General features: G+C 53.9%; 1 protein-coding gene across 12 annotated transcripts in view; it reads right to left on the reverse strand.

The window, feature by feature from the left end:
• The window catches only part of MYO9B (myosin IXB), a 109,899-nt gene that overhangs the window by 88,488 nt on the left and 298 nt on the right, over positions 1–21,113 (reverse strand). For 11 of the 12 annotated variants that reach the window (XM_070462258.1, XM_070462224.1, XM_070462261.1 and 8 more), the window contains exon 2: positions 1,675–2,582. In XM_070462258.1, the coding sequence (XP_070318359.1) occupies positions 1,675–2,526 (852 nt within the window). In that variant the 5' untranslated portion in view covers positions 2,527–2,582. Of the gene's footprint in view, positions 1–1,674; positions 2,583–21,113 lie in introns of those variants that run through there. The other variant, XM_070462264.1, reaches the window with a different exon arrangement.

Below are 21,113 nucleotides of genomic sequence, written 5' to 3' on the forward strand. Positions count from 1 at the left end.
CTGGAGGAGGAAGTGGCAACCCAGTTCAGTATTCTTGCCTGGAGAATCCCATGGACACAGGAGCCTGTGCGTTACAGTCCCTGGGGTCAGAAAGAGTCAGCTATGACGGGGTGTGCGCACACACACACAAGGAGACGCTAACAGGATCAGTGGTTTCCAGGAGCTGAAGGGAGGCAGGGGGACGAACAGGCAGAACATGAGGGACTTCTAGGGGAGTGCAGCTACTCTGTATGATCCTCATGGTGGACACATGACCTTGTGCATCTGTCCAAACTCGAAGCATGTGCAATGCTGAGTGGCTCCTAACGCACACCATGGACTGTAGCTAATAATGTTGTGTCAGTATTGGCTCACCAATAGTAAACAAGTACACCAGGCCAACACAACACATAAATGACAAGGGGAAGTGTGTGTGTGTGTTGGGCGGTGGTGGGAGAATATGGCCACTCTCTGGACCACGTGTTCAGTATTTCTATAAACCTAAAACTGCTCAAAGACACAGCACGATTTGTTGCTTTTTCCTGTAATGTCGGAAAAACTGGAACGAACTTTTGGATCAACCCAAAATGTTGCTATATTTAATAAAATTTAACTATTTAAGGTTAAATTTTATACTCAAAATTATTTAATTGTTGTAAAATCTTATTAAAAACAGAAAGAAAGAAAGCATGGTCTCAGACTCCAAACCCAGAGGTGCACACCCCTGGGCGCCCATGTGGCCCTGGCTCTCACCAGGAGACGACAGTTAAGCTACGTTCTGAGATGTGGCAGCATCTTGTCCGAAGACTCCAAGGGGTGAGCGCCACTGGGACCACTTCCACTGCCCCTGTGTCTAGAAGGCTCATCCACAGTGACACAGCCATGACTCCTGTGGTGTCTGGCCGACGGGGACACGGGAAAAGGAGCAGGAGGCCGGGGTGCCAGGTGGCCCCCTCCTCTGGTCCCCAGACACCAGGCCTGCACTCACCTCGCTGGCTTCTTTCTACCCCACAGCCCCACCCCCACCAGAAACACCCTGCCACAAACCATTCAGTTTGGACCCGCCACCCTTTTCCTTCTGGGACCCACCATGTGGAGTGCCACCCCTCCAGACATCAGGAGTACATTAAGAGGACACTGAGGCATCGATCAGGACTTGTTATTTTCTATATCTGAGGCTTTGACACCTGGGGCCTGGCTGACCCCAGGGGGATTCCTAGAGAGAAGAAAGGACCCTTCTAGGAGCATGCCTTCCAAACACAAACCAACCATTTCAGAGCCCACACTGTTCCCCCCCCACCCCCTGCTACCTCTGTTATTATGTTTTCACCCTCGAGGCTGCTCTCCCCAGGCCCTGAATCACCCCAGGGGAGACCATTCAACCAGGCCAGTCCTTATGCCCCCAAACTCTGAAATTAATCACATCAGCGAATCCCAAGCCTGCTTGCCCTGACTCACTGGAGATTTTCCATGAAAACCATGACACAGACTCCTGCCTACACCCTCCCCTGGCTTTCCCTGCTTCCGATGGACCCTGGTGCCTCCCCGTGTGGCCCTGCCCAGGGCATGCTGAATCTCCTATTTCTGAGGAATCGTGACTGTACTGCCGTCTCCATGGCCGCTGCCGCCCCGGTACCTGAATGATCATGGAGTATGCATGTGAAGGCCCCCTCCCACCGACCGGCCCCCACTCACCTCCAGCACGGGGCCAGCGCCGAGGATGGTCCTCTCGACACCGCTGGCGTAGCCCTTCTGGCTCAGGGCGGTGAGGCAGTGGATCAGGAAATTGGTGCTCTGCGTCTTGCCCGAGCCGCTCTCGCCCGAGATGACGATGCACTGGTTGACGTGCTTCCGGAGCATGGCGTAGTAGGCCACGTCGGCCAGCGCGAACACGTGAGGCTCCAGCTTGCCCAGCTGCTGGTTCTCATACATCTTCACGTACTTCGGGTTGTAGATGGGGAGGAACTTGAAGGGGTTGACGGCTACGAGGATGCTGCCGGCGTACGTGTAGATCTTTTGCTGCAGGAAGCGGTGCCTGAGGTTCTTCAGGAGGTTCTCCTCCGTCAGCTCGGGGAGGTTGCACAGGTCGTCAAAGTCTGCCTGTGGCCGAGGCAGGAGGCCGCGCTCCACCAGGCGCCGAGTGGCCGTGGCCTGGGATGCCAGCTGCATGTGCAAGTACTTGATGGTCCCGTCGGGGTCGCGCTCCTGCAGCAGGAAGTAGTAGCCGTCTTCCCGAGGGTGCTCGTCGTGGGCCCGCCGCGGCCACAGCAGCACGCGGTGCACGGGCGAGTCGCTGGCATCCAGCACCCACTCCTCCCCACCTGTCTCCTTGACCTCCACCAGCACGTAGCGCTTGCTGCCGTCCAGCTGCAGGCGGGCGACGGCGTCCTGGATGACGTCGGACGTGGTGCTGTCCTTGGTGGCTGGCACGCGGCAGGAGGCCAGCTGCGGGGCCTGGCTCTCGCTGGAGGCCAGCTGCGGGTAGATGTGCAGGTGGTAGGCCGCCTGCCCCCGGCGGCCGGCGCTGCCCGCCTCGTTCACACTCATCCTGCCGGCAGCCTGGCCTCAGCATGCCTCCCGGGCTCGGGGCGCACGTCCTGGAGCTGGAAGGGAGGGGGTGGCACGGTCAAAGGGGGTGGAAGGCGGAGGAGCACTGACATCCACCTCTGGACAGACGGCCTCAGGCCCATGGCCTGGATCCATGGGCTCTCCTGAAAAGCCAGGAAGGCCAAGGAGTCTCGTCTGTCCTTAAATGTGGCCCTGACTTCAGGTTCATGGCTCCCGCCAAGCAACATCACCAGGCCCCGCCCCCCCAAGATCAAACCCTTCCCCTGGAGTCTGTCCAGTTCCCAGGCCGCATCCCTCCCCACCAGCCCCTCAACCCTCAAGTCCAGTGGCCACAGCCATCTCTCAGCTCAGTCCTTCCTGGCCTCTCCTCTCTGACAAAACCTCCCCTGGCAAGTTCCAAAGCAGATGAAGACTCGGCCCCACATGCCTTGGTTATGTCCCCCAAACACAAGAGGGGCAGAGAGAGGAAGGGTGGGATGAGCAAGACTGACCTTGCCTGCAAACTCGGGGACCTCGAAACCCCACTGAGGAGGACGAAAGGAGTGCCCCCCGCAAAACTTTCTCCGGACAACTCTCCAGTGGACATTCACTTCTAGAACCCACAACTCAACTCCATTCCCATCAAGACGAGAACATCAGGCAGACCCAGATCGGAGGCCTCCTACAGGAGCTCCGGTCAATTCTCCCCAAGGCTGCGAAAGACTGAGGAGCCGCCCCCGCCAGAGGAAACTGGGGAGTTGTGATGACTGCGTGTGCTGGGGCTGTCTGCACAGGGTCATGGCTGGAGGGAAGACAGGAGCGGAAGAGCCGGCGACGTCTGGACGCCGTCAGATGGTTGGCGGACAGCAGTGTGCTGCTGTTGGTTTCCTAGTCGTACAGACGTGCCCCGGTGGTGTGAGGTGTTCACACTCAGGCAGCGTGGGTGAGGGGTTCAGGGGACTCCCCGTTTGGTCTCTGCAACTTTTCTGGAAACCTAAAATGACTTCCTCAGTCGTCCAGTGGTTAAGAATCCACCTCGCAAGGAAGGGGATGCGGGTTCGATCCCTGGTCCAGGAATGAAGGTCCCACATGCAGCCAAGCCCACAGGCTCTGGAACCCACGCGCCACAACGAAAGGTGCGCTTCAACTAACACCTGGCGTGGTCAGATACGTATTTTAAAGAATGACCCCAGCAGAAGAAGCCTGTTTAGAAAAAAACATCTGCTCCTGAAGACATTTTGAGAGAAGAGAAAAGACAGTCAATGTTGGCAACAGCTCACTTTTGTATCTTGGAGTGAGAGGCAGAAACGCAGCATGGGTCACGTGGGGCTCACTGTGTGCCATCCGAGTGTGGCTGCAGATACAAAGATGAACCAGACCTTGGCTCAAAGCCCAGTGGGAGATGCTGATATGCAAACAAACGTGAGAGGTTAGCAACCATGAGCGTGAGAAACTACTGTCCCTGAGAACCAGAGAAGGCTTTAGGGAAGTGGTACCATCTAAGAGGGGCTCTAAAGGATGAAGAGGGATTCGTTCAGCAGAAAGGCAAAGGAGGGAGGAGTGTGGTAGGCCCACTGTCTATTTTTGTAAAAAAGAAAAAAAAAAGTTTCACTGGAATGAAGCTCTGCCCTTTCATGTACATACTGTCTACATCTGCCTTTGTTATAACAGCATAACTATGACAGACACTAGTAACCTTAAGGCCTGGAAAGTTGAACATACTTTTCCCCCAGTCCTTTGTAGAAACAGTAGGCTGACCTCTGCATGACTCAGCCCTGCGGACATGAGGGGCCACCAGAGGCTGTGATGATCTGGACTCTGGGAAACTGAGTCCCACAGTGTTGCTGGGAGGGCAGGTGACAGGTGAGGCTGAACAAACTAGACATAATGAAGCGGCCACAAATAGGTAGGTAGGTAGTGGCAACAAGCAGGAAGGTTGGAGTAGACGGGAACATTTAATTTCCCAAACTTTTCCCCAAATTATAAAGGAACTTTGGTATATTTCCTTCCAGCTTAATATTCAACAGATGTTACACGTTTTAATAAAGCCTGAATTGCTCTTAATGGAATTTGTTGGTACAAATGAGCATGTCTCCATGTCATGAAATATGCTCTGAAACATGATTTCTGAGTTCCTGGACACACAACATTGTGTAGAACTCTGAGAATTTCCTTGGGGTCAGTTAACTCATGCAGAATTAGCAGATAAATGGATGTGCACATTGCTAAGCATCTTTCCTCAAAATGCCACTGTATCCTGCAGAAAAATGATGAAACGATAGAAACACTTCGGCAGTTTCCTTAAAAGTTAATGTATGCCTAGCAGGTGGCCCACTCCTAGAGATGGAACCACTCCTAGGAGCTACTCCAGAGACACAAAGCAGATGTTCATACACAACTGTGCATAAATGGTCTTACTGACATTGTTTCTAAAAGCCCCAGACTAGAGACAACCCGAATGCAGACAAACCGGTGAATGGATGAATAAACCGGCCACACGATGGGACACAACTCAACTGTGAGAATGGACCAACCTCTGACCCGCACAACAGCACAGAACCATACAGAACAATCTTGGAATCTGAGTGCTGAGTGAAAGACCGAAGATGAAAAAGAATATACACAGACCCCAAAATTCCACTCCTAGGTATGAATCCCAAGAACTTAAAGACAGGTATCCAAACAGATACTTGTACACATGCGTTCACAACAACCCTATTAGCCAAAAGGTGGAAAAAAACCAAATTTCCATCAGCTGATGAAAGAGTGGAATGGTGCTTGCTACAATGTGGATGAACCCTGAAAACATCACGCTGGATGAAAAAAGCCAGACACCAAAGGCTACGTGTTATACGATCCATCTATTAGGAAATATCCAGAATGGGTAAATCCATAGAAATGGGCAAAACCACAGACTAGTGGTTGCCAGGGGCTGGGGAGCAAGGTGGGGGAAAGGGGAGAAACTGCTGATGGATGCACAGTTTCCTTTCGGGGTGATGGAAAAGTTCTGGAGCTACACAGAGGTGACAGCTGCACAACATTATGAACATGCTAAATATCAATGAATTGTTCACTTTGTTATATGAATGTTGTATGTTAATTTAATGTGATGTGAATTTCACCTCAATAAAAATTTCAAAGCAGTGTATATACATGATTGCATACTCCTGACCCTTGAACAACATGGGTTTGAACTCCGTGGGTCCACTTATATGCAGATTTTTTTCACTATGTATGTACTTTGCATGTTTAGTCACTCAGTCGTGTCCGACTCTTTGCGAACCCATGGACTGTTGCCCGCCAGGCTCCTCTGTCCATGGGATTTCCCAGGCAAGACCACTGGAGTGGGCTACCATGCCCTCCTCCAGGGGATCTTCCTGACTCAGGGATGGAACCTGCGTCTCCTGCATTGGCAGGTAGATTCTTTACCACTGAGCCCCCTGGGAAGCGCACGTACATTATGGACTTTAGTACGACACGACCTGTGGTTGGCTGAATCCCAGGGTGGAGTGCTGTGTGTAACTGTAAAGTGATACATGAATATTGACTGCGTGTGTGTATGGAGGTCTGCATCCTTAAACCCCACATTGTTCAAGGGTCAACTGTACAGAAATTTTAGAAAATGCAAACTAATCTACAGACTGCTGACTGTTGGCTGCTTGAGGGAGGGTGACAGGGTGGGAGGACAAAGGAGCTGGCGAGACCTTTCGGGCAATGGATGTGCTCTTTATCTTGGCGGTAGTTGTGGGTTCCTGGGTGCTTGCGTGTGTCACAACTCATCCAATTACACACTTCAAATTAGTGCCATTTGCAGTGTACAGGGTATAACTGTATAGCCAATAAGGTGTTTAGGGACATCGTGGTGGTCTGGCAGCTAGGACTCCAAGCTCTCTACCCCGTGCCAGCCCCCCCACCCCAATGCAGGGGCCTGGGTTTGATCCCTGGTTGAGGAACTAGATCCCACATGGCGACTAAGACCTAGCCCAGCCGAATAATTAAATACAAAATAAATATTACAAAAAGCTATTTATGTATGGCTGAGCCCCTCCGCTGTTCACGTGAAACTATGGTAACATTGCTTGTTAATCGGCCAAACGCCAGCATAAAATAAAAAGTTAGGGAAAAAAGCACTGTTTTTAAAAAAAGTATGTGAAATTACGAAAGGACTCAGTTCCCTAGGAATGCAACTTTTTGGAACTTCTTGCTTTCTTTCCAAAATGCCCAATTCTTGAGCCCTGTCACCAAGCTCCTCGGATGCCACCGCAAGGAAAACGGCTCGGAATCTATGAGCTTGTCTATGTTCAGAGGTCCCCCAGAAATAATGAGAGTTGATCTCGGGATGTTCCTGGGCAGCACAAGGCTGTGGAAGGTGGGTATCTGTGCACTTCTGAGCCAGATGAGACAGGTAAGAATGCAAATTGTAGATCTGCACCTTAATCACGGTCATGTGAATGCATGTGTGTGGTTGTGAACACAAAACGAGCATGCATGTGAGCCTCTCTGTGCAGACGCAGACACACAGGCATCAATACGCTTTCACACAACCATGCGCACACCTGCGCACACACAAGCAGAGACACAGGCGTACGAGCAGCTTCATCCGAACACACCCACACTCACCTGAGTGTGGACTCGTGACCCAGGGCTTCAGGCAGAGCCTGCCCCTGCGACGCACACTTGAGGAAATGTGACTCACGTGCATCACACTTCCAGGGGATGGAGGAGGATGGGGCGAGGGCGGGGAGGGCTCTGGATGGTCTCAGGCCCAAGCAGCTTGGCTGCCAGTGACAGAAAGGCCACGTGGGTGCACCTGTTCTCTCCTCCCAGCAGCCACCGGGGCCCAGTCACGTCATCTCACTCCTCCCAGGGCTTCTGTCACCTGGGCTGACAAGGGTCTGGATGATGCTGGGATAGTCTGAGGGCAGTGTGGCCCACATCCGCCAGGGCTGCCTGATCATCAGGCGCCACTGGAGCCCCATGGGGGACTTTTATTGCTCTGGGCCCCTTTGCTGAGAGGCGCAGGAGATCCCAAGCTCAGAGACTGGAGGTCCTGGGGACAGTCACAGGCCCAGCTGATGCGCACCCCACCCCCAGGCCAGGAGGAAGTAGATAAGGCTTGCTCAAGGCGCCTGCTGACCGCTGGAGCTGTGGGGGGGAAGAGGCGGGCCAAAGACAAGGGGTGGGGCAGGGCAGCCGCCAGCTGGGGCCCCTTGCAGGAGTCCCCGCAGGGCCCGCCTGATCCACCCCGAAGCAGCTGCCCCTCCAGGCCCCATCACATCTGCATCCTGAGAAAATTCCCCCTGCACCTGCCTGTGGGGCCCTCCCAGCACCCAACCAGCCTCACCTGAGCCCACACTCTCCTCGCAGAGGGGCTCCCTTCCCCCCTCCCAATGAAATAACTCGTTTGCCTGAAAAACCAGAGACACTAGTCAATTCTTCTCTAGCCAGGGTCCAGTTCCGAGCTCCCTCCTCACTTCCATGCACTTGAAGCCAGCCCTTCCTGCTCCGTCCCCCTCCTCCGTCGGCCATCACCCCCCACCGCAACCCCTACTGTCCCCCCCTCCACACCTCCATCTGCCATCCCCCGCAAGAGTTGAAACCACAGCTGCCCTCCCCAAAGATGCTACCAAGCTCCTGCCACTCACGCCTTTCCTGGTCCTGCCCACTTGCTCGGCAGCCCCAGGGACCAGGTGGCACCTGGACCGACCCCTGGGGCCCATCCACTGCTATACTGCCCCTTCAGTGGCTAGGCTCCTGCCCAGGACCACCCACCCCACCTCTTGCCCCAAACACGGGAGGGTGTTTGCTCCCTGCTCCTCCCACTGACCACATCCTGTCTGCCGTCCCCAGGACAGCTTCTCTTTTCACCAGGAGGTTGGAAGGACCCCTGAGGGCCCCTGCCTCCGTCCCCCAGGCCACTGCAGGGGAGCCCCTTGCAGTGCTGGTCTACATGAGTGTCCCAGCTCAGAGCTCCGTGGGGCCTCCCTCCGCTCCTGGCCGTCAACCCCCATGCAGCAGAGCCCCTCTTTGGTAGGTTGGCGGCTGCCAGGAAGCAGTTCCTGGACATGCTCTGGCTGCATCTCATTCAGCCAGGCCCAGGCTCACAGGGCAGACCTTGCAGGGCCCCAGCAGTCATGGAAAGGCTGCCCGAAGCCCCCAGCCCACAGTGGGAAGTCTAGTTCCCACAGCCTGGGCTACAAGCCCGAGAAGCACTGACCAGGCCACTGCCAGGGGCTGGCATCCCGCCCTCCCCTCCCCTCAGACAGAGGCAGGCTCCACCCCGCTGCCTCCTTCCAGTGCCATCCGTGTCCCCTGTCCGCATTCTCGGGCTGGCACGTCCCTCAGACCCCTCCGGCAGACTCTAGGAAGCTCTGCTCCCAATGCAGTGTGCCCTTGTAGATCCAGCACCCCCAATTCTCTAGGTGGTACCGTTTTACCCTGAACACCTGGCTGATCTGATCCTCTTTACAGCCTCACTTTGAAGGCCCCTGACTCCCTCTTCCTAAGTGACTTCCGGAGAGGCCCGCCGCCCCAAGAGATAGGTCGGCCCGGAGCAGCCTCATTGGCATCGAGGATTAATATTTTTCTCAACCTGTGGCTATCTGTGGGCACAAAAGAGTGTTTTGTCACATTTAATCCTCTGTCAGGCTGGGTTTTTGGAGAACTAAGTGTATTCTTCAGTAACGACTTTTCTGTTTCTGGAAGCTGTTTAAGGTCGGTCGCCCATTTTCCCCCACTGAACCTTGCCTACCCAGCTTACTGTTCTGGAGAAGCCTTTGTATAGCAGGAGTATGACGTCTTCGCAATGTCTGAACTTAATTCATACCAATTTACTTAAAAAAAAAAACCATTTATGTTTCAGCTGTGCTGGGTCTTCACTGCTGTGCAGGCTCTTTGCTCTCTAGTTGCGGTGTGCGGGCTTCTCACTGCGGTGGTTTCTCTGGTTGTGGAGCAGGGCTCCAGGGCAAGTGGGCTCAGTAGTTGCGGCTTCTGGGCTCTAGACTGCAGGGTTGATAGCTGTGGTGCACGGGCTTAGCTGCTCCACGGCAGGTGGGATCTTCCTGGACCAGGGATCGAACCCGTGTCTTCTGCACTGGCAGGCGGATTCTTTACTGCTGACCCACCAGGGAAGCACATACCAATTTACTTCTGTGTATGCTGTTTTTTGATCAAGATACCTCATTTTCTGAGCAGACACATCTGTGGGTCATTTCTTCCATGATGTCGGCAGCCTACTCTTCTCCCAGGTTTGATGAACGTGGAACCACATGCTGTCTTCCTCTCCCTCCCTGGACTTACTTGCCACATTTAAGTCATTATTCATCTGGAAGTTATACTGGAGGCTGTGACAATTTCCTAGGGCTACTCTAACCAAGGACTGTAAACCAGGTGGCTTAAACCAAGAAAGATGTATTGTCTTGCGTTTCTGAATGAGCCTAAAAATCAAGGTGTGGGCAGCGCTGGCTCCTTCTGGAGATCTTGAGGGAGAAACCATCCTGAGTCTCTCCTGGCTTCTGGCGACCCTCGCCCCTCCTTGGCTGGTAGGTGCATCACTCCGATTTCTTCGGAGGCCTTCTCTGTCTCTAGAGTCCTCCCCTCTTCTTATGAAGACGTCAGATACTGGATTCAGGATGCAGCCACCGTGAGATCTTTAATTACATCCGCCAAGACCACATTATTATTACTTTCTTTATATTTATTTGTCTATTCACTTTTGGCTGCATCGGGTCTCAGTTGCGGCATGCAGGATCTTCACTGTGGCACACGAGATCTTTCGTTGCAGTGTGTGGGCTTCTCCCTAGTCGTGGCTTGAGCTCCAGAGCATGGAGTGGCTCAGTATTTGAGGCACTTGGGCTCAGCTGCTCCGCAGCATGTGGGATTTCACTTACCCAACCAGGGATCGAACGTGCGTTCTCTGCATTGGAAGGCGGATTCTTAACCAACGGGCCACCAGGGGAGTCCTAAGACCTGATTTTTAATCAAAGTCACATTCCAAGGTTCTGGGTGGGACATGAATTTAGGGGGACACCAATCAAGCCAGTACGGTGTGGGAGATGAAAGGAGGATCCAGACGAGCTTCAAAGAATGAAACAAGTGTTTTCCTGCTTTTTCTTAAAGAATCTGTCACTCCCCGGACCAGGGCGCTTCTTTGTTAAAGAAGATAAGTGAAGTTACATTACACACGCGTGGGTCTGCCCCCGGGCTGTTGACAGCTGCGTGGTGCTGTGCTGTGCTGACCACAGCTTCGGCAGATGCCCTTAAGCAGTGGACATCAGCTCATTGAGGCACTCAGCTGAGTTCTCTGGCTTCTAAGCATGCCTTCCGCACAGAGTCTAAACACAACCTGAGACCTGGAAGCCAGTCACACGGTAGCTTAAGGTCTTGTCCCAAGTGCATGTGAAACCTGCACCCCAGGAAGCCCCAGGTCCCCAGGAGGGATAGCTCAGCAAAGCAGCAACTGTACACTGTGGCTGTGTGTCGGGCATGGCAGGTCCCCAAAACCTATGTCTGTCTTTGATTCAAACCACCGCTCCCAAGGCCCCCAAGTTAAAAGCCTGTTCTGCCTTCTGATCAGAGCTCATGGAAGCGCACGCAGTGTGAACAGGAAGGAAAACCCATCCCTGAACTGAGAGGATCTATCTACCTGGAACATGGCGGACAATTATGTGCTCATCACTAAATTGAAGTCACACTGCAGACTCTAACATTCCTGGATGAAAAAGCCAAAGGTGGACTTGAAATGCCTATCGAAGGACGAGTGGAGGGACTCCCCTGGTGGCCCAGTGGTTGAGAAACCTCCTACTATGCAGGGGACATGGGTTCGAGCCCTGGTTCGGGAAGATCCCACATGCAGTGTAGCAACTAAGGCCATGCGTCAAAATTACTGAGCCTGCACTCTAGCGTCTGCAAGCCACAATTACTGAGCCTGTGGCCCACAATTACTGAAGCTCACGTGCCTAGAGGCTGTGCCCTGCAACAAGAGAAGCCACCGCAAGGAGAAGCCCTTGCACTGCAGCAAACAGTAGCTCTTGCTCGCTGCAACTAGAGAAAGCCCGTGGGCAGCAATGAAGATCCGGTAAAGCCGAAAATATAAAACTTGAATTAAATTAAAAAAAAAAAAGGATAAGTGGATAAACAAAATGTAGTCCAATCACCCAGTGGAATATTATGCAGCCATAAAAAAGGAATGACACTCTAAGGCAAACTACAAGGTGGACAAACCTCCAGAACATCATGCCGAGTGAAAGAAGCCAGATACCAAGTATGATCCCATTGATGATGAAATGTCCAGAACAGGCAAATCCATAGAGACAGAAAGCAGATGAGTGGTTGCAGGAGGCTGGGCAAGAGGGGATCGGGACTGACCGCTGATGGGCATCAGGTTTACTTTAGGGGTGATGATAATGTTCTGGAACTCGACACAGGTGGTGGCTGCAGAACACTGGGAATTCACTCCCTCTTAACTAACAGCCAGTCTTCGGGGCACAATAACAAGAATTCCCGCTGAAACATCTGAATGGTGAAAAATGAAAAGGCTTTGGCAAACACCGTACCAGCGTCCCTTCCGTTGTCTGAGGAGATGTGAGCCTCAGTTCAGGGCCTTTCTCAGAGAAAGGAGGTGCCGGGAAGAGGAAGAGGCGACCCAAAGTCCAGCCCTGGGGGCCAGTGATAAATGTGAAAGAGCGGCTCTCTCTAGTCCGGCCGAGGCCTCGTGCATGAAAAAGCCCAGATTCTGCCGATCGGCTTGGCGAAAGATTCGGAATTGACTGGAAAATGAGGCGGATGGGGGCCTCTAGAAAATGTAGCTTAGCTGCTTCGTTTATATAAGGCCATAATTTGAAGCCACATGTTTACTGGATGAAATCATCCTCAAGCTAAAAGGAGGAGGCCAGGGTTACAGCAGCATCAGTTAGGATGCTGTTTTGGAGGCAGCGAGTTTCCACTTCTCCAGGCGTGTTTCCTTGAGCCTGCTGGGATTTTTTTTTTTAAGGAAACGATGACATGAAGTTATTGATAAGATGGACCTGCCGAGAAACAGCTACAAAAGAAGCAGGTTTCTCACTCTTGGCGGCTGAGCGTTGTAAGACAGATTAGGGCTTAAGTTAGGGGTGGAGGAATGTGGCCACAGGCCATGGAGCCCCCAGAAGCTGGAAGGGGCAAGGAAGGGTCCTCCACCCCCCTACCCCTCCCACCCCGCCCCGCCCCAGGGTCTCTGCAGACAGTCATGGACCTGCTGATGCTCCAGTTCTGGACTTCTGGCCTCCAGAACTTCAAGGGAATCAATTTCTATCATTTAAGCCATGCAAGCTTGTGGTGCCACTTTACAGAAGCCCCAGGACATGGGTCCAGGGTGTTGTGCGCACAAGGTGCTGAGTTCCCCAAGAGAGGCCGTGATCAGGAAGGGCCACCACCTCTCTGCTGCTTAATTTAAAACCCCCAGAGAAGCCCCTCTCAAACACCCTCTCGTGACTGTCCCTTTCTCTCTTAACTCGTCCCTTGGCCTTCCAGACTGGCCCAACCAGTCTGAGTCCTAGAGAAAGCTCTTTCTCCCAGGCCCATACTGGGGCAAACTGGTCCATGCATCTCTCCCCGAGGCCGATCCTTCTCGGAGCCTGCTGCTACATCCCCAAAGAGGATGTCTTCTTTCAAAATCCATCCAGTCAACAAGTGTCTCTCTGCTGCCCATCCCGCCGGGCTGGGCCAGGCAGCTGGTAAAATAGGGAGTGAGAATGTGGCGATGAGGTCTGGCCTTCAGGCAACCTGACAGACCAACCCACTAGTGAAGAGGATTTTCCAACAGTAATGGTGCTTCCGGAAAGAAAAAGCGCAGTGTGTGCAAGCAGCAGCTCTCAGCCGTGGGGCGGGTGAGGGGGTGATCCTGCCCCACCCCACGGGACACTTGGCAAAGGCTGGAGACATTTTTGGTTGTCACCACTGGGGGGAGGGGAGAGACTTCTGGCATCTGGTGGGTGGAGACCTGGGACGCTGCTCAACATCCTGCAACCCGCGGGACGTCCCTCACAGCAGAGAGTGATCTGGTCCTGGATGTCAGCGGTGCTGCCACAGGGATGGAAACTGACCAGAACCGGGTGGTCACTTTGGACCAGCCGGGGGGCGGCGCAGGGGAATGCGCAGAGGAGACAGCTGCCTAGGCCTGCGCAGTGCGAGGGGATGGATGGGCTGAGCGTGGCGATGGCAGCCGAGGCGAGGGCGGTGAGCTCCAAGGGCAGGGGCAGCCCGGGCTGGCCTCCGAACAAGGGGACCAGTGTGGCTGGCAGGGCCGAGGCTGGAGGGGGAGGGGCCGGGGTCAGGAAGGTCAAATCCCACAGGGCCTTGTGAATGTGGGAAGGAGTCTAGATTTTCCTGCAAGGCTGATAGGGAGCCCTGGGGGGTTGGAGGCAGAAAGGACGAAGACACAGTGACACATCAGGAAAGGATCAGCCAGACCTAGAGTGGCAGGCAGACCGGGGGGAGGGGGGAGGGGTACTGGGCAGTCCCTGCAAGTGTGACAGGTCAGGGGGACTGAGGGTGGCCTGGGTTAGGTCCATGGGTCAGGTGGGTTCTGATTACAAGGGCAAGGCAGACCTGCAAGGCCCTGTCGGGGGCTGGCATCTGGGTCCTTCCCTATAGACCAGTGGGCTGGCAAAGACTCAGAAAGTCTTCTGGGAAGCGGGTCTGGGCAGGCAGAGGGGGGCCCTTTGCGACCCCTACCCTCCAATCACACAGTGCATCTGTCATTGCGCCCAAATGGAAAGCCACCTTGAGAACCTAATACGGGCAGAGCTGCAGTGCCAACACACAAAGGCGCTGCCTGAGACCAGGCCGAGCAGCCCCCAGAGAACCAGGGAACCCCGCTTGGTTTTTACAGGCAGTTCAGACCCGGCGTCCCTGGTGGCTCAGATGGTAAGGAATCCGCCTGCAATGCAGGAATCCCAGGTTCGAATCCTGGGTCAGGCAGAGCTCCTGGAGGAGGGCATGGCAACCCACTCCAGTATTCTTGCCTGGAGAATCCCATAGAGAGAGGAGCCTGGTGGGCTACAGTCCATGCGGTCACAGAGTTGGACACAACTGGGCAACTAACACTTTTTTTTCACTTTTGCAGACCCTCAGGGTAGGGCTCTGGGGGTTGCAGCGCTAGCTCCGCCATGGTGGGGAGTGGGGGGCGTGACTCTCCTCCGAGGGGACACCTGACATGTATGGAGATAGTTCTCTGGTTGTCACAACTGGGAGGGGGTGCTACTCACAATTGGTGGGTGGAGGCTGGGGACACTGCTGAACACCATGATGGGCAAGAAGGTCCCACCACAGACTACGACCAGCCCCGGTCAGCACCAATGCCAAGGCTGAGAAAAGATGCTTTGAATAAATCAGAAAACAAAAGTTTGCACACTTTAGGGTCTCTCCAGGGCCTCAAAGGCATGAAAGATGCTCATGTGATTCCAAGTCCATGTTCACCTGACCATGCCAGACAGAGAAGGAGGGAGCGAGAAAGAGCCGGCCTGGTGGGGTAACTGCCCGAGCTGCTGGCGCCTAGAGTCACCTGTCCCTGTTCAAGTCACTCTTTCCACTTTCAGATACGTTTTCCTTAGCCTCCCCATCTTCATCCTCTCCTCTTCCTGCTAAACCAGGGGGCAGACTCCCTGGGGACCACCAGGACGAAAGGGACCAGCTCCCTGAGGGTCTATGGGGCAGGCTACTATGCTCTTAACATCGTGTGCTACCTGTTTTTGTATGCATCATGTGGCATGCCAGAAAATGGTTTCCCAATCAGGGACTGAACTCGTGCCCCTTGCATTAGAAGTGGGGGACTGTCACCACTGGGCGACCAGGGAAGTCTTGTGTGTCACCATTCTGATAAACAGCATTTCCACATGACAGCCAAGGACTCTGGCCATCTTCCCAAGCAGTGGCCTTGGACCCTGGCACACTCGCCAGGAAATGAAAGCCCCTGGGTGCACCCATGGGATCTGAGATGCAACAATCTCCAAGTCTTCTCCGCTCGGCTCCCCAGGTTCTGTCTACCCTTGAATGGGATGGAGACGCTCTGAGAGATGAGTGGGAAGAGCCTGGCAAAGCCCTCATGGTCCTGATGCTGATGCTGTGTTCACCCCATTTGCGAGGAGCAGCAGCAGCAGTGGCCTTGGAGGAGATGACCACACCAGAGCTCCACGTCTTCCTCTTCATCAGCCACTTCAGGCCAGGCCCAGGTTCCAAGTCTGCCCAGTGCCAGGCACTTCACAGCCCTCACCAGGCTGGGAATCTGACTTCAGTGGGCATGACTGCTGGCCAGACACCTGTGCTTGGGCAGAGAGACCAGGGCTCTCTACTCTTGATGCTTGCTCGGCACACCTGAGATCGCCAAATCTGGTCCAGGCTTGGCGACATTTCTTGTGGAATGACTTTCAAGTCTTCCAGAAACTTCTTTTGTCTCATCACCTGTGGAAGCAGCTGGCCCCAAAGTCACTTTGTTCCATGAATGGAGTTGATTCTGGACTCCCCCTCTTGATTCTAGCAAAACTGAGGACAGGGACCCCCATATACCTCAGTTATAAACCTTGGCTAGCCCCTGGGTGGGCACACACTGTCTCCCAGGTCTGGCTCTAAACACATCCCTAATAAAGTCCCACAAGCTCTGCTCCCCTTGAGTCATGTTCTTGCCTCTCTGTAGTCACTCCCAAGTATAAGGACATGTGCAAGAGCTGGAAAATTCCCTAAGAGGGCACTTCCAAAGGTGACGTGGCCAACCTGCCCATCTCCCCTACAATGTTTATTTCAGTGAATGAGACAAAACTGAATGAACTTTTCTCTATCTGGATGATTATCAAAAATTCCCTCATTAAATGAAATTTCCCTTATTAAATTAATTTCACAAAAAATGAAACATCTCCTACCCAGTGTCCTGAACTGTGTCCCCCGCCAACCCTCTGCTGGCCCCCATAGGGTTTCCCTGGTGGCTCAGAGGTAAAGAACCTGCCTGTAATGCAGGAGACTTGGGTTCAAATCCTGGGTTGGGAAGATCCGTGGAAGAGGAAATGGCAACCCACTCCAGTCCTCTTGCTGGGAAAATCCCATGGACAGAGGAGCCTGGATGGCTGCACTCCATGTGGTCACAAAAAGTCAGACACCACCGAGCATGCATCTGCCCCCCACAATTCATTGTATCCAAGTCTTACTGTTCCAAGGACCTCAGAATGTGTCTGTACTTGGAGATAGGGCTTTTAAAGAGGTGATTCAGTTAAAATGAGGTCACTAGGATGGGCACTGATCCGAAGGGGCAACTGGACATGGACTCGCACAGATGCGGTGAAGACTCAGAGAAAAGACGGCGATTGACAAGCTGAGGAGAGAGGCCCGCGTGCATCCTTTGCTCAAGGCCCCTGGAAGGACCCAACCTTGCTCACACCTTGATCTGGATTTCTGGCCCCCAGATCCACAAGACAATATGCTTCTGTTGCTTAAGCTACCCAGCTGTAGTACTTTGCTACTGTGGCCCCAGGAAACCCACACAGCCGGCAGTGACAGTCATGAAACACTCGGAGCTGGCTTCCCTCTTACACACACAACCTCAAGAAACAGGGCAGAGCTGGGATGTAAACGAATGAGTCAGACCAGGGCAGCTTATTCATTGCTCCGACTAAGCCACAGGCTGAACCCTTGAATCACTACTTTATTTATCATCAGGACTCAGGCTCAGAGTCTCGACGAGGAAATGAGTAGAACCCAAACTCATCGGCTGCGTTTTTGAGACGTGCCTAATCTCTGGAGCCCTTTGGGGGCCAAAATGAAACAGGCAACGAGGTGAAGTGGGGGTCTCTGAGCTGCAGCCGGCAGCGGGCTGGCTTGCTGGGGGCCCCGGCCGCGCTCAGACAGAGCCCTTTGTTCTGTTCCTCCATCTCCGGGACGAGGGCAGAGAGAAGGGCCTGTCTTGCTCGGCGGGGAGGCCGAGCAGGGGCTGCCTGGCACAGTTGATTGGGGATGCTGGCTGCACAAAGGGCCGGTGGATGGGGGCTGGGGGGAGGGCGGCCTTCAGAAGGGGTCGGATGGCCCCAGAATGTGCCCTTTCTGCTCCTGGAGTTAAAGCAGCAGTGTCAAGGTCGGGGAGCAAGCAGAGGAGGATGCACAGAGAGCAAAAGTTAGACAGCCTGTGCCTGAGGATGGACCTGTGTCTGGAGCCAGGAGGGCAAACGGGAGAAGATAATGTGGCTTCGAGAGCCACAGTGATATGGGACTGCCTCCAAAGGAGCTCTTTGAGAAGAGAATCGAATACCTCTAATCTCGGAAGAAAAGCAACCATTTGTTCTGAGACAAGGACGGTGCCTGCAGAAATCCAGGTCAGTGGGAAGACAAAGAAGAGAAAGACAATGGCATTTGCTGTGCCAGCGAATGAGGAGTGCTCCGGCTCACCTCCTCTTCCTCCTCCATGCAACATTCTCAGGGCACGTTCCCTAACTCCCCCTTGGTCCATTCCCAGTGGTGTCTCCTTTTTATCAGGACTCCAGATTAAGAACTGAGTGGACGGCAGAATTCAGTTGCTGGCCTCTTTTCCCCATGCCTGCTCTTGGCAGCAATTTGCTGGGAGTCCAACAAACACCAAAGAGTCACTGAGGTGATGGTAGGCCTGGTGGCAGGAACCAGCTTTTACTAGAGACTTCCTGTCCCTAGGGGGACACACAAACCATGTCTGGAGACACTTCTGGTTGTCACGACTTGAGGTGGGTATGTACTACTGGCATCTTGTGTGTGAAGGCTAGGGCTGCTGCTCCACATCCTATAAGGCCCAGGGTGGCCCCCACAGCAACGGATGACCTGGCCCCAGATGTCAATGGTGTTGCAGTCGAGACACTGTTCCAATAATTTGGTCTTTAGCAAACTGAGCTTTCTAATGATCCTTCACGCTTCTGGAAAGCACAGGGAGCCATCTTTGAAGTCATCACCTTCCTGAGCCTCAGTTTATAGCCTCACTCTATCTAGTAAACGGGAACCACAGTCTCCCTGCTGATGCCTGGCAGAGTAAGAGAACTGGGTATGAAAGTGTCTATCACAGAAGATGTTCATTGAAGAGCCACACAGGGATGTACTTATGTGGTTCCCTCTTCCGGCTCCATACTTCAAGGCTTGGCCTGTGGCCAGCCACCTCTTCCGAGGAAACCTACTGGAATCCCCCATGCCCTGAAACTTGAGCTGGTCATTCCTGATTCTGTCCCCACAACTTCTTGTGTCATCTCTGCTGCTGAACTGACCAGTTACTGTGAACTCCATCACGCCTGTGGGGGAGGGTGGCCCACTAGAATGTCCTTCCATCAGGGCGTGAGGGCCCATCCTCGTCCCTGGCACTCAGTCCACAGCGTCTGACACAGTCAGCCCTTGCTTTACTGAACTCTGGACCCACCCAAGACACACAACTTCAGGAAGACAAGGAATGGGAAGCAGTACGTTAACAAGCCCCCCTCCCCTGGGGATAGAGAATGGATCCTACAGTGAAATAGCAAAGGGAGATTCCCAAGTCCCCATCTGCTTCTCTGAGTCACAGGCCTGGACTCAACAGAGGGTCTCAACCAGGGATTTTCAGCCAGAAGGATGCAGCTGAAACCCTGGGAACAGGTACGACGTGTGAAAGCACGTTTGGCACTGCAATTTTCTACATGGAAGATAAGGGAGTGGTACAATAATCATTTTGAGATATAAACTGTAGGATGGAAAAGAGGGATTATTGCAGTGGGGATTCATCTGTCAGGGGCTGCATAAAATTAGAGGAGGCTGCGTGCTGGAGAAGCCAAGGTTTGGGTTTCCAAGTTGAGAAACACTGACTAGGCCAATCCACTCATCTTGCAGGTGGAGAAAGACAAAGAGATTTGATTGGAGGTTAGGACCCCCAACACAGGACCCTCCATGAGAATGTGCCTGGCCACACTCCTCTACAGGAAGGAGACAATAGCAGGGCTTTGGAACCAGAAGATTCTGGTCCAGTTCATGAAGGGAGAGGGCGAGGGCAGGGGGGACGGGGTGGTGGGGTGGCGGGGGAGTCCCGGCCAGGGCAAGTCCAAACGCAAAACCTGCAGGAGGCATGACTGTGGGCTCTAATCATGTGTTCTGGGGAAACAAGGCTGAGAGTCTCGCTTACAAAGGTTCCCTAAGGGCCAGAACATTTTGGAAGTGAACGGGGTGGTTATCTTTTCATGGCCTTCTTCACATTCAAGCTATCCAGACTCCTGTCCTGAACATGCTATAAATCCAGGCTCTCTAGCCCTTCTAGCAGATTCCAGACAAGGATCCCCAGGGTTGGGAAAGAGAAGAAATTAATGCTGATCAAAACCATTTAGTGCAGGGACTTCCCTGGTGGTCCAGTGCTTGGGACTCTGAGCTCCCGATGCAGGGGACCTGGGTTCAATCTCTGGTTGGGGAACTGAGATGCCACATGCTGTGTGATGCAGTCAGATTAAAAAAAAAAAAAAACCAAACTGCTTAGTGCAAGGCCCTTGCCAGAGCCAGGTCCATCAGACAACTTTTCCAGCTGGCCATGTCACCTTCCATGCCCCCGGATGCCTTGAGAGTCTGGGGACTCCAAGACCAGGGCATACCTCAGGGAGGTAGGAGCTGGTACCCTTCAACTGTAAGGCACATGTCCCCCAGCAGCTCCCACCTCAGACAGAGGTGTGGGAGAGGCTTCCCCTTAAAGATTGCTGGTCTACAGAGAGCCCACCAGAGGCTGTGCCTGTCCTGGGTTGAGCTCTCGGCCGCTGGGGAACAGATTTCCTGTATGTCATTTTACCCATTTAAGTCCAAGGATGCAACTGGGAGGAGGTGGTGACAGCCTAGCACATGTGGGTGTGTGCACACCCACCCCCTCGCCTCTGAAACCCAGTTCCGGCCCCAAAGCAGGGGCCCAAGAGCTCCTTCCTTGCTCCCTAGAATCCCCAGGCTCCAGCCAGTCCAGTCTTGGAAGGAGTGTGCTGGGTTTTCAAGTTCTGAATATCGCTTAGAAGGCTCTGGGACTAGCCTGGGTCACCCAGCAGTTGGCGGGTGATGCCAGTAATAAGCTGAATCAAGAGGGGAAGACGCGTCCCCTCCCCAAAAATCCATGGGGTGCACGCCAACATCTGAACCGGGCCACTCTAGCCCTGTCCTCCCCCTCCTCCCGTTTCTCTCCCTGAACCAGACCTCGGTTTTCGCCAAGGCTTCTACCCCTTCTCTGCCTCCTCTCCCATCCCCCATCTCCCCTCGTACCGGCGGCCACCGCACCAGTGGGTCCAGAGCACCTCACATTGAGCACCCAGTGAGTCGCAGGCGCTGCCCTCCCTCAGGCACCATCCGTCTACCTCTTCACCGTAAGCAGACGCCCCCAGGCCGTCCTACACCTCTTCCTCCCAACGCACCCCGGCTGTTCCCCCACCGGCCTCGCTCTCTCAACCCCCAGCCTGGGCCTCTCAACCCCGCCTCCTTGCCGTTCTCTCTCCCAGCCCCGTTTCCTGCGACCCCCCAACTACCACTTAAGCCACGTCCTCTTCAGAGAAGCTGATCAAAGCCACAAGATCTGCCCTCACACCCGCCCAAAAACTCCCTCACCAGGCCCATCACATCAACTTTCT

This window comes from Odocoileus virginianus, chromosome 3, assembly GCF_023699985.2.
Source record: "Odocoileus virginianus isolate 20LAN1187 ecotype Illinois chromosome 3, Ovbor_1.2, whole genome shotgun sequence".
Classification (NCBI taxonomy): domain Eukaryota; kingdom Metazoa; phylum Chordata; class Mammalia; order Artiodactyla; family Cervidae; genus Odocoileus; species Odocoileus virginianus.